The 10,500-nt window shown below is 48.3% G+C and overlaps 1 protein-coding gene across 5 annotated transcripts in view; it reads left to right on the plus strand.

The window, feature by feature from the left end:
* Nucleotides 1-10,500, plus strand: part of C14H8orf76 (chromosome 14 C8orf76 homolog) — a 38,317-nt gene that overhangs the window by 18,499 nt on the left and 9,318 nt on the right. For 4 of the 5 annotated variants that reach the window (XM_070802496.1, XM_070802494.1, XM_019973994.2 and 1 more), the window contains one exon: nucleotides 2,790-3,388. The exons of the other annotated variant lie outside the window; for it this stretch is intronic. In XM_070802496.1, the coding sequence (XP_070658597.1) occupies nucleotides 2,790-2,871 (82 nt within the window). In that variant the 3' untranslated portion in view covers nucleotides 2,872-3,388. Of the gene's footprint in view, nucleotides 1-2,789; nucleotides 3,389-10,500 lie in introns of those variants that run through there. 5 annotated transcript variants of the gene reach the window in all.

Genomic DNA, 10,500 nt, shown 5'->3' on the forward strand with positions numbered 1-10,500 from the left:
GACATACAGATAGACCATCTCTCCCGAGTTCACGGCTGCTTTCCCTTCCTCTCTGCTTCCCATCTTTCATAGCATTCAGCGCCATTGACCACTCACGTTTAGTTCCCTCTTCCTTGCTTCTGAGCAGCTGAACTGCTAAAAATACTCATCTCTTTTCTCCTTTATTTCTTCCTCTGCTGTTTGGGACTCTGCTGGTTTCCCATGTCTTAAGTAGTGACATTCCCTGAGCTTTCACTCGGGCTCTCTGTTCCGTCTCTTTCTCCCACACAAATCATAACCATGCTTGTAGTTCCTGTTGTCACCCCTGGGGTAATGGACCCTCCAGTCTGTGTCTCTGGTCCCATCTTTGGAACACTTGCCTCCCATCTCAGATCAGTAACTTAGGAGTCATTAATCCAAGTTGATTATTGATCTGCTGTGACTTTGAGTACAAATGTAAAATGAGGCTACTTGGCAAAACCACCTTTAGTCAGTCTCTGGTCAGCGCCCAGTGTAGACTTGGCCATCAGTAAGTACCCGCTGAGGGGAAGCAGAGGGGAGCTAGAGAGAGCCGTGTCTTTGTTCTAGACTTAGTTTGTTTCATCGATCCTACCTGTCTTTCTCCTTTCACCCAGACCTGACCGTCCCTCGCCATGGCCTCTCCTCTCCAGTCTCACCTCCTGCAGGGCCCACGGCCAACACCCTAGTTCCGTTGCCTCACATCTGACTCTCATAGTGACCTCCTGCCTTGGCTCCTCTCTCTCTCCCTGCAGATCTGTCTTCACCTGTGCTGCTGGGCTCATCTTAAAACATGGCTTTGACCATGTTACCTGCTTGCTTTAAAAACTAAAATTCAATGTGTCACCATTACCTTAGAGGTCGGGTCTAGTTCTGGTACCTTGATATGGTGTCTGAGGCCTTCCTGAGAGTAATCTCAGACTTAGGGCCTGGTCATTCCTTCCACAAACCTTTTGCTTCCACTGGACTAATCTCCCATGTCTAACATACCTGTCATGGGTTTTCCCATCTCCATCTACTTCCTATTCTCACCCTCAGAGACCCAGCCTGGGTCACACATCCTCCAGGAACCTTTTACTGAACGTCCTGGTCTGTGGCATTTTCTCCCTCTGAGCTTAATAGAGTGATTGCTGAATTAGGTAGCTCTTTGGGCCCCTGAAAATATGAGTGTCTTATCTTTTCAGCTAGATTTTAAGTTCCTTGTAAGACAGCCTTTGTGGTTGTTATCCACCTCTTGCGATCCCATGGACTGTAGCCCGCCAGGCTCTTTGGTCTATGGGATTTCCCAGGCAAGAATACTGGAGTGGGTTGCCATTTCCTTCTCCAGGGGATCTTCCCAACCCGGGAATCAAACCCGTGTCTCCTGCTTGGCAGGCAGATTCTTTACCACTGAGCCACCTAGGAAGCCCGGTAAGGCATCCTTAGGAGATGTCTTAAACATCTTCATGTTCTTCACCATGTGTGATGGATAATAGTTCTCTGTCTGTGAATTATGCACCTGCTGAGCTCTCTTTTTGAAATATTGCATTGTTTGAATATTGTTATCATTAGATTCTATTTTTTTTTAATTAAAAAAATACACTTTTGGTGTTATATCTCAGATTTTAAAATTCTACATTTCATTGAGTCCAAGCAGTCGTCAGTTGTTAAGACACATCATTAATTGATGTGCCACTAAAAGAAAAGTAAGATGCTTTTTATACTATGACACAGCAGTGGTTATAAGATACAACTTGGTTTTTAGAAATGTCAGGATAGAAAAACAGAAATTGTCTTCCAGTTGATGAAATTACCATGCTTTAATAAATCCTGACAGTTGCTACTCATGCTGTCAGCCTTTGCCTCAAACAGTAAGTAGTCTTTGAAGATTTAAAGCCAGTGGAACCTGTTCTTTGAGTGGGTTTCTAATCCACTATGATTTGAGTATTCACGAACACAGAGGACCTCAGGGTTTGTAGGAAACCTAGAGATCATCTAGTCCAAATCCAAGTGACCAGTTCCCTCTACCACATCCCTGCCAGCTGGCTCCCTGACTTTTCATGATGATTGGTGGGAAATGTTTGGGGTGGGAATTGTTCACTGTCCTTACCAAAAGTGGTCCCATCACATAGTAGGTTCAGATCCAAGCTTCCTGCAAACGCAGCTTTGTGGGTGTCTTGTCGAAGAGAAGCTCACACAGAATCTGGACCTGGTTCTCACCAGTAGGGGGCAGTGTTGCACCTTCAGAGAGCTGGCCCGCTCACAGGTCTCTGGGGTTGCTGTGGTGACCATCCTGGAGGGTTGGAGTCTCTCTGGGTCAGGAAAGAGCAGACTCACCTGCTCGATGCTCAGCTGTTTGCTGCCTTTGGCGTCTCTGGAGAACTTCATAAGAAGGTCTGTGCTCTCTGCACAGTAGCATTATGTTCCTCCCAAGCCTGCTCTTCTGTCCTTTACAAGGAGGAGAACCCCTCACGGTTGCGTTCTTGCCCTCCAAAGATGCTCTGTGATATACGAAGGTCGACTCGGCACTCCCTGTGACCTGAGTGGTAGTCCTGCCACGTTTGTGCCTCCCTGACATGTTCACTCAGGGAAATAGAGTAGCAGTAGGATATTCACGCAGGTGGTCTTGGATCACTACTTCATAAACATCTTTTCAGTATGTTGAATTGTCAGAGTTGTCCCCTGGCTGCTGAAGAAGTTCTGCTTTTGTGTGAAATCCTTTGCATTTGATGACTAGCACGGTCTTCCATTCCGTGTCTGCTGCACCTGTTATTGGGAAAGAGTTTTATCTTTCTTCCCCCCTCCTATTGCAGGTTATGGGCGAAGATATCGTCCCAGAAAAAATCAGAGATGAGGTTCACACAGAGGTCAAGTGTATTGGCCCTGCGGCCCTGACTGCCTTGGTGATCGGGTCTTCGAAAGAGTTTGAAGACAAGTGGTTCAGAAAGATCAAAGACCACTTCTGTCCCTTTGAAAATCAGTTCCACACAGAGATACAGATCTTGCCTTAGTGGTCCCTATAAAAACAAAACAAAAAACATCTTGTACTGTATTAAGTGTTCTGGTTTACTTCAGACAGAATCCTCTGCTAATGGAATATACTGAATTAAAAAGTCATCTATGTTTTATAAAAATGGCTTCTCTCCCAGATAATTTCTACTGTATTCAGTTTCTTGATTTTTTGTTTTCTTTTTAGATTTCTGTCATTCACTTGTGTGACACCTACTGCCCCTTTAGAAGATATCTGTTGGGAAAGTGTTTAAAAGGGACTCTTAGGAACTTGCCTGGCAGTCCGGTGTTAAGACTCTGCCTTCCAATGCAGGGGTTCAGGTTCAGTCCCTGATGGGGCACCTAGGGTCCCACATGTCATAGGTGTGGCCAAAATTAAAAATAAATACAACATTATAAATCAGCTATGCTTCAATTTAAATGAATTTTTTTAAATAAAAGATACTTTTAGATTTTATAATCTTTTAAAAACGTTACTGTATTAGCAGTGTAAGTATCCATGTTGTTTTGGTAAATTCATCGTGAGTGACCAAGAATGCTGAAATGTGGTAGGAAGCCATTTCTAGGAAGGGTGTGTCGAAGGCTGAGATTTACCACAGCTCTGAGCCTGTGCATAAACCTGCCAATGTCATGGAGGCTACAGAAGACTCGATTACTCGTGGCCCAGGGAACAGGATTGATTGCTGTTGTTCGTTGCTCAGTTGTGTCCAACTCTGTGACCCCATGGATTGCAGCACACCATGCTTCCCAGTCCATCACCATCCCCCAGAGTTTGCTCAAACTCATGTCCATTGAGTCGATGATATCATCCAGCCATCTCATCCTCTGTCGTCCCCTTCTCCTCCTGCCTTCATTCTTTCCCAGCATCAGGGTCTTTCCAATGAGTCGGTTCTTCGCATCAGGTGGCCAAAGTATTGGAGCTTCAGCATCAGTCCTTCCAATGAATATTCAGGGTTGATTTCCTCGCAGTCCGAGGGACTCAGGATAAGCTTCAGCCTATTTGTGTCCATTCCTTTGCCTCCAAGTCCCAAGGCAGGTGACAAATATGGGCCCAGACGAATGAGTATATAAGCAGTGAGGTGTATTAGCGGAACCCTGAGCTCAAGAGAATCAGCTCCTTTATAACAAGCAGGAAGCAGGCCTTCCCTGTGCTCCAAGGTAGGACAGGTCTTTTTTAAGGTGGTTTGCTTTTTATGCATCTCTGAGAAGATAGTCTGGAATGAAGTGCCTTGCTCACAGGCTGTATTAAAACATGAGACCCATGTGGCTCTGTTCAGCCACACACATTATACTTGGTCCGTAACATCATCTTCAAATAGAAAAGGCTTGCTTGAATTCTCTGGGATGGAAGAGCTCCCTTATGAGAAATAAATTTTAATAATAGACCAAAACTTCATCAGATATTGCTCCCCACAGCTTTTGATTTTATTTTTCTCAGCAGAAGGAAGAGAATTCCAGCCCTGGGCAAAACGGTAAAGTCATCAGTATCTCCCATCCACTTCACTGTTCATTTCTTTCCCAGGCCCCTTCCCAAAACAGACAAAGGTCTGGTTTTGTGAAACTCTTACTATGAGTGACTGAGAACATGACTAGCAACTGCAGGTTTAGTCATTTAATCTCTAATGTGAAACAAAAGACTTTGTATAATTAACAGACATTTCAATTTTTAGAAACCATTAAAAAGAATGACCCCCCCACCCCCGCCGCCAAAACTCCTCCCCAGTATCCCTCTACCCCTCCCTTGAGTCATCAACAACCACTTACTGAGGTCCTGTATCGCACAGCCACTATGTAGTTGCCATGGAGACACTGGTTACTGTGGAGTTTATGGCCTAGTTGTGGGTGGCCTGCAGGATAGAACCCAAAGGGAAAGTAGTTGCCAAGCCCTTCATGACACAGCTCCCAGGGGCTTCTCATGTGTCCCCACTGTCCAACTTCGAATGTGCCCTGTTTGTCACTGTTGAGTCTTACAAGCTGGCGACTCAGCCCGGAACCCCCCGCCCCTTCGTGTGGCTAGTTTGTGTTGGGCTCACAGGTCTCCACCTCGTTTCAGCTTCCAGAAGTCTTGATTCCCAGGTGGTCAGTTTCACACTATGCTCCTTCCCTGCTCTTTTGCCCCTGTTTTGGCCCTTATGATGCTATCTTGTCATTGCCTGTTTTCCATGAGACACTTAAGCTTTGTAAAATTGTGGACTCAGACTGTCTTGTTCATATTTGTATCCCCAGGGCAGAACACCTGGCCTCTCGCCAAATGTTTGTGGAAGAGAATCACTGAATTAATTGGCCAGCATCTTGCTTTGTTTGCACAAAAGGTTAATACTCCAAAGTTCTGACAGTGTTGAGGCAATCTGCTTGGAAACGCAGTCCATTTCTGTCTCTGTAGCTAAAACTCCTTCCTCCTGCTCATATGGGGCCTGGAAATGCCCTTTTCTGCCCTCGCTTCTCTGGGCTTCCTGTCTCATCCTGGTCCCCTTCTGACTTTGCCCAGACTGTAGCTTGCAGCCCTCTGGCTGTCCTCCCAGGCCCACTGTTGACACAGTCCCGGACAGCTGAGTGGTCTGCCCACGCCCACACCCTCACTCCCGCCCCACCTCCCTTCCCTGGCAGCGGCGTGTCCATACACGTGAGAATCCAGGCTCCTGTACCCCGAGGCTCCAGCTGTAATGCAGGGCAGGAAAGGGCACCCAGGAAGACTGGGTGTCATCACACACAAGTCATCTTGATTATTTCCAGCACAAATGGTGAAGGTAATTAATTGAGCAATGATTATGCTAAAGAGAAATCTCAGGCCTGTGTTCTACCCCCACCCTCTTGTTAGTGAGTGAGTCACTCAGAAGGTGAGCAGACGCGAAGCACTGAGGTGTCTGTGTGCACCCCTGGCTGGGTTGGGGACCCAGGGAAGTTCTTCCTCTCGTGACTCTCAAAAGGCCTGTCTTCAGTGTTTGCTCCCAAGGTGGGCGGGGGGGGGCACATGCCCAAAACTTGAGCTGGTGAGAGTCCTTTGTCTTTTATACTCCAACACCCCTGCAATCTTATACTGTAGCCAAAGGGATCTAGTAAAAATACTGCTCTCAGAATCCTTCAGTCATTTCCCAAATCCAGAGGCCCTATGTGGTCTGGCCCCGGCCCACATCACCCCAGCTCACTCTGATTTTTTCTCGTGTCTATGAAATCCACAAGTGGCCTCCCACCCAAGCCCTAAGCCCATCCAGTTCCCCCTAGTCGGAACACTCCATCTGCAAGCCTCCAACCCTGCCATACACTTGCCTTTCCTACAGATCCCAGCTCAAAGGTCACTCTCAGACAAGATGGTCCTGAGTCCACTTGCTTAGGTTCCCCCTTTAAATGTCAGAGTGACCACTTTTTCTTTATTCCCCAAACGTACTTGTTGTTCAGTCACCGAGTCATGTCCAACTCTTTGTGACCCCATAGACGACAGCATGCCAGGCTTCCCTGTCCTTCACTGTCTCCCAGAGTTTGCTCAAGTTCATGTCCACTGAGTTGGTAATGCTATCTAACCATCTAATGGAATTGACACTGAATAGTCATTGTGTGAATCCTCCTTGCAAAGCATAGGCTCCGGGACTGTCTCTGGTTTGCTGCTTCATGGTGGAGCTCAGCTTCCCGGACACGCCTTGACTTTCTGCCCAGTGCTGCCTTCCTGCGCCCCAGGCCCTGGCAGAGACAGCCTGAAGCCTGGGGAGCCAACAGCCCATTCCCCCAGAGCTCCACTGCCAGCATTGCAGGTGCCCCGCCTACCTGTGGGGTACCACATTCCCACAAAGACGTCTTTCATTTTAGGAAGAGCTGGGGTAGAAATCTATGGAACAAATCCAAGGCCGCTATTTACAAAAGCAATCATTTTAAATAGCAGCTCTTTAGTGCTTTTGAAATTGTCTATAAAAGTAGTTTATACACTACTTTCCAAGGTCTTCATATAAAAACAAACAAACAAAAACCAGAGAGGATTATACGAAAGAATCCAAAGCTCCAGAAACAAGGGTTCTGAAAAGGGACAGCCTGGGGCTGCTCCAGACCTGTTGTCCTGATCAAAGTGCGTCTACCAGGCGACTTTGCTAACGAGGTCAGACAAGCAGGACAGGCCCTTGTCTGCTTGGGGCTCACCGTCTTTTGCATCCTTTCTCCTTGGCACAGGGTGACTTGGTCACTGAAAGCTTTGATGAGACATGAGTTCGATCCCTGGGTTGGGAAGATCCCCCGGAGAAGGAAATGGCAACCCGCTGCAGTTTTCTTGCCTGAGGAATCCCGTAGATAGAGGTGCTTGGTGGGCCCAAGTCCATGGGGGTCACTGAGAGTCTGACACAACGGAGCACGCAGGCAACCAACAAATCCTGGTATGGACCGCTCGGGTCCTTTCAATCTTGGCTTTAGAATAAGACGTTGTATCTCAGAATGCTATTTCTAAGTGACACTCCTTTATAAAACCTTGATAGAGCATCATTGTTAGAGATATCAAAGATAAGATGCTTCCATCTCTTTCAAAGAGCTTCCATTTCCAGTAGACATAACAGGACATCCATATAAGTTACAAATAAGGGTCTGGAAGGAGCAGTGGACGGTGCAGAGGGCAGGGTATCAAGTTTCATGAAGGAGGTCATATCTGAGTTGGGCCTGGTGAGGGGGTGGTTTGTACCAGGCCTGCATGGTTTCTCAGTAGAGGGATGAGAGAACGTGAAGCCTGGTCGTCCAGGTTAGTGGGTGCGTTGGGATGTGGAAGAGATGAGGCTGGGTGGGTTAATCGGTGTCTGATTATGGATAATCATAAGGTCCTGATAGGGAGCTTGACTTGTTGTGGGGATTACTGAGCTATGGAAGATCTCTGAGTCGGAGAATGGCTGGTTTAGGGTTGTGCTTAAAATGGACAGATCTGGCCTTACTTTCCACATGTTAAACAATCTTTGTGATTCGTACAGTATGTGTTTTCTGGGTCTAGGAGATATGAGCACTGACGTGGAGGGTGGAGGTGCTCAAGACACTGAGATGTCCCAGTGCCCTGTGGAGTCCACACTGTTGCAGAGTTGGTTACCCTGAAAGGCTTCCCATTACATGTAGAAAAAACCAGATGCTTGCACCAGCCCACCAGCCTAGAAAGTGTCTGTGTGAATTTGCCTGGCGCGGGGAGTGGGCCGTGGAAGAAGGCGGGCTTGGCAAACATGCTGAGAGCACTGAATTCCAGGCTGCGCTCACCCCTGGCCTTGTGCATACGCTGAAGCCTCACACTGCAGCCGCCCCCTCTGGGGCTTCTCTGTGCACTCAGCTTGGAGCACTCTTGTGAGGACACCCTAGCTCACCGCACCCTGTAGAGGCGTGAAAGATGGCGCGTCTGGGTGTGATCTGATTGTGCCTGGGGAGGCAGCTTGTGTGTCTCAGTGGGAAGACAGTGAACAACCAGGAAAAGGAGGCCATTTATACCAGTGCACATGCCTGCAATATTTACATTCTCCAATGACAGTTTTTCTGGCACACACACGCTCTTCAGGAGGAAGCTGAGAAAGTGAGTGACAGTCTCTCCGTGTCCAACAGCTTCTTGGACTTAGTCCAGAAAATATAGCGCGGGAAGATGTGACTCTGGCATTTCTGGGCCAGGCCAGCAGGGCCAGCAGAGTGGACGCAGGGAGCCGGGGTCAAGGTGAGGGGCAGTGACAGTTGTCCTAGGGTGTCTGAACGTTCAGCCCTCTCAGGATCGCCGAATTTCCTTGACCAGTCAGCATCCGTTGCGTCCGGGACCATCCCAGGGAGGCTTGTAAAGATACCCTGACCTCTAACAGGACAAATAGGGAGGTAAAAGATCAGTATATAGTGAGAACCAAATGAACACCACAGATCATTTCCAGAAGGAGGAGGCCTGAGGGGCAGGGGTGATCATTCCAATCAACACCCCAGTCAGTCCTGGCTAATAACCCTACAGGTGGGTAATATGATCCCTGGTTTGGGGACCGCATTTCCACTCTGTCCCCCAACATGAACATGACCATCATACAGTTTCTTTCATTCCCTCGTGTTCTTCCCTAAATTTATTTTTGGCTGCACTTGGTCTTTGTTGCTGCGCGCAGGTTTCTCACTGTGGTGGTTACTCTTGTTGTGGAGCCCGGCTCCACGGCATACAGGCTCAGTAGTTGTTGCCTTGCGGCATATGGAATCTTCCTAGACCAGGGATCAAACCTGTGTCCCGTGCATTGCATCGGCAGACAGCTTCTTCACCCCTGGAACACCAAGGAAGGCTGCGTGTTCCTTTTTTTTTTTTTATTTATTTTTATTGGTTTATTTTTCTGGTTGTGTCATACAGCTTGTGGGATTTTAGTTCCTCAACCAGAGATCACCCCTGTGCCCTTGGCAGTGAGAACGCAGAGTCCTAACCCCCAGACCACCAGGGAATTCCCATTCTCTCAGGTTCCTCACCACGGGGGTTCACGCAAGTGCTGCTCTCAGCTGACTCTGGCGCTCTCCAGGACCCATGTGAGTCTGGGACTCTATGCCTGTTGCTGTAAGGTGTCTGACACACGGTGGGTGTGCCACTGCTGTCACTGAATTCCACACGGTAGGAGAGACTCCACACATCTCAGGATGGCCCCCAGCAAGACGCCTGCCAAGGCAGGTGTAGGTGTGAGTCCTGCCAGGAGCAGAATTAAAGGTGGGGCAAGCCTGAGTTTAGGAGGGTTGGAAACTTAGATAAGGACTTGCTTTGGCTTTCAGCCATTCCCTTGCCAGGTGTGTAAAGCCCACCTAGCCCCCTAGTGGAAATGGCATCTTGGAATAAGAATCCAAGGCTAGGAGTCCTGGGGGGGTCCAGTCCTGCAAAAAGGGATGGCCCAGCCTCACATCAGCAGGTCCCGAGATTGCATCAGTCAGGCTAGAGTGGATCATGGTACAGTAAGAAACCGCCCCAAGTCTCAGAGGCTTAAATAGCAAAGGTTTATTTCTTGCTCATAACTACTTATCCATTGCAGGTCAGTGGGGAAAGCAAATCTTGATCTTTGTAGACACTTAGGAACCTGGACTGGCTGAAGGGGGCTCCATCCTGAGATAAGAAAATCTGTGCCTAGGAGCTTAGAAACCTGGATGTGCTCCTCAACACTTCCACTCACATCCCAGTGGCCAAAGGAAACCACACCTGATTTCCCAGCAGGTGGAGATCACGGGGAAATGACAAGGTGCCCAGAGGGAGAAAAACAATACTCAAGAACCCCTAAGATAACCACAGGGGAAACTGGCTGGTGGAAAGGAAATGGGAGGAGGAGGGCTTGTTCCGGCTCAGGCCCCCTCTCCACCCAGACGGAGCCAGATGTGGGGACAGAGCCCATCTCTGGACTCTTGGCACCCCAGCAAGCTTTCCCTTCCCGAAGCTTTCTCATCAGGCTGTCAGATTCAGCTTAGGACTCTGCACAGCCCTGGTCATTCTAACCTCATCACGGCAGTCAGCAGGAAAAAGGCAGCATCAGGACCGGGGCTTAAAGAACCTTCAGGAACCAAAGGGCTTTGTTGTTGTTGAGTTTT

This window comes from Bos indicus, chromosome 14 (genome assembly GCF_029378745.1).
Source record: "Bos indicus isolate NIAB-ARS_2022 breed Sahiwal x Tharparkar chromosome 14, NIAB-ARS_B.indTharparkar_mat_pri_1.0, whole genome shotgun sequence".
In the NCBI taxonomy this organism is placed as follows: domain Eukaryota; kingdom Metazoa; phylum Chordata; class Mammalia; order Artiodactyla; family Bovidae; genus Bos; species Bos indicus.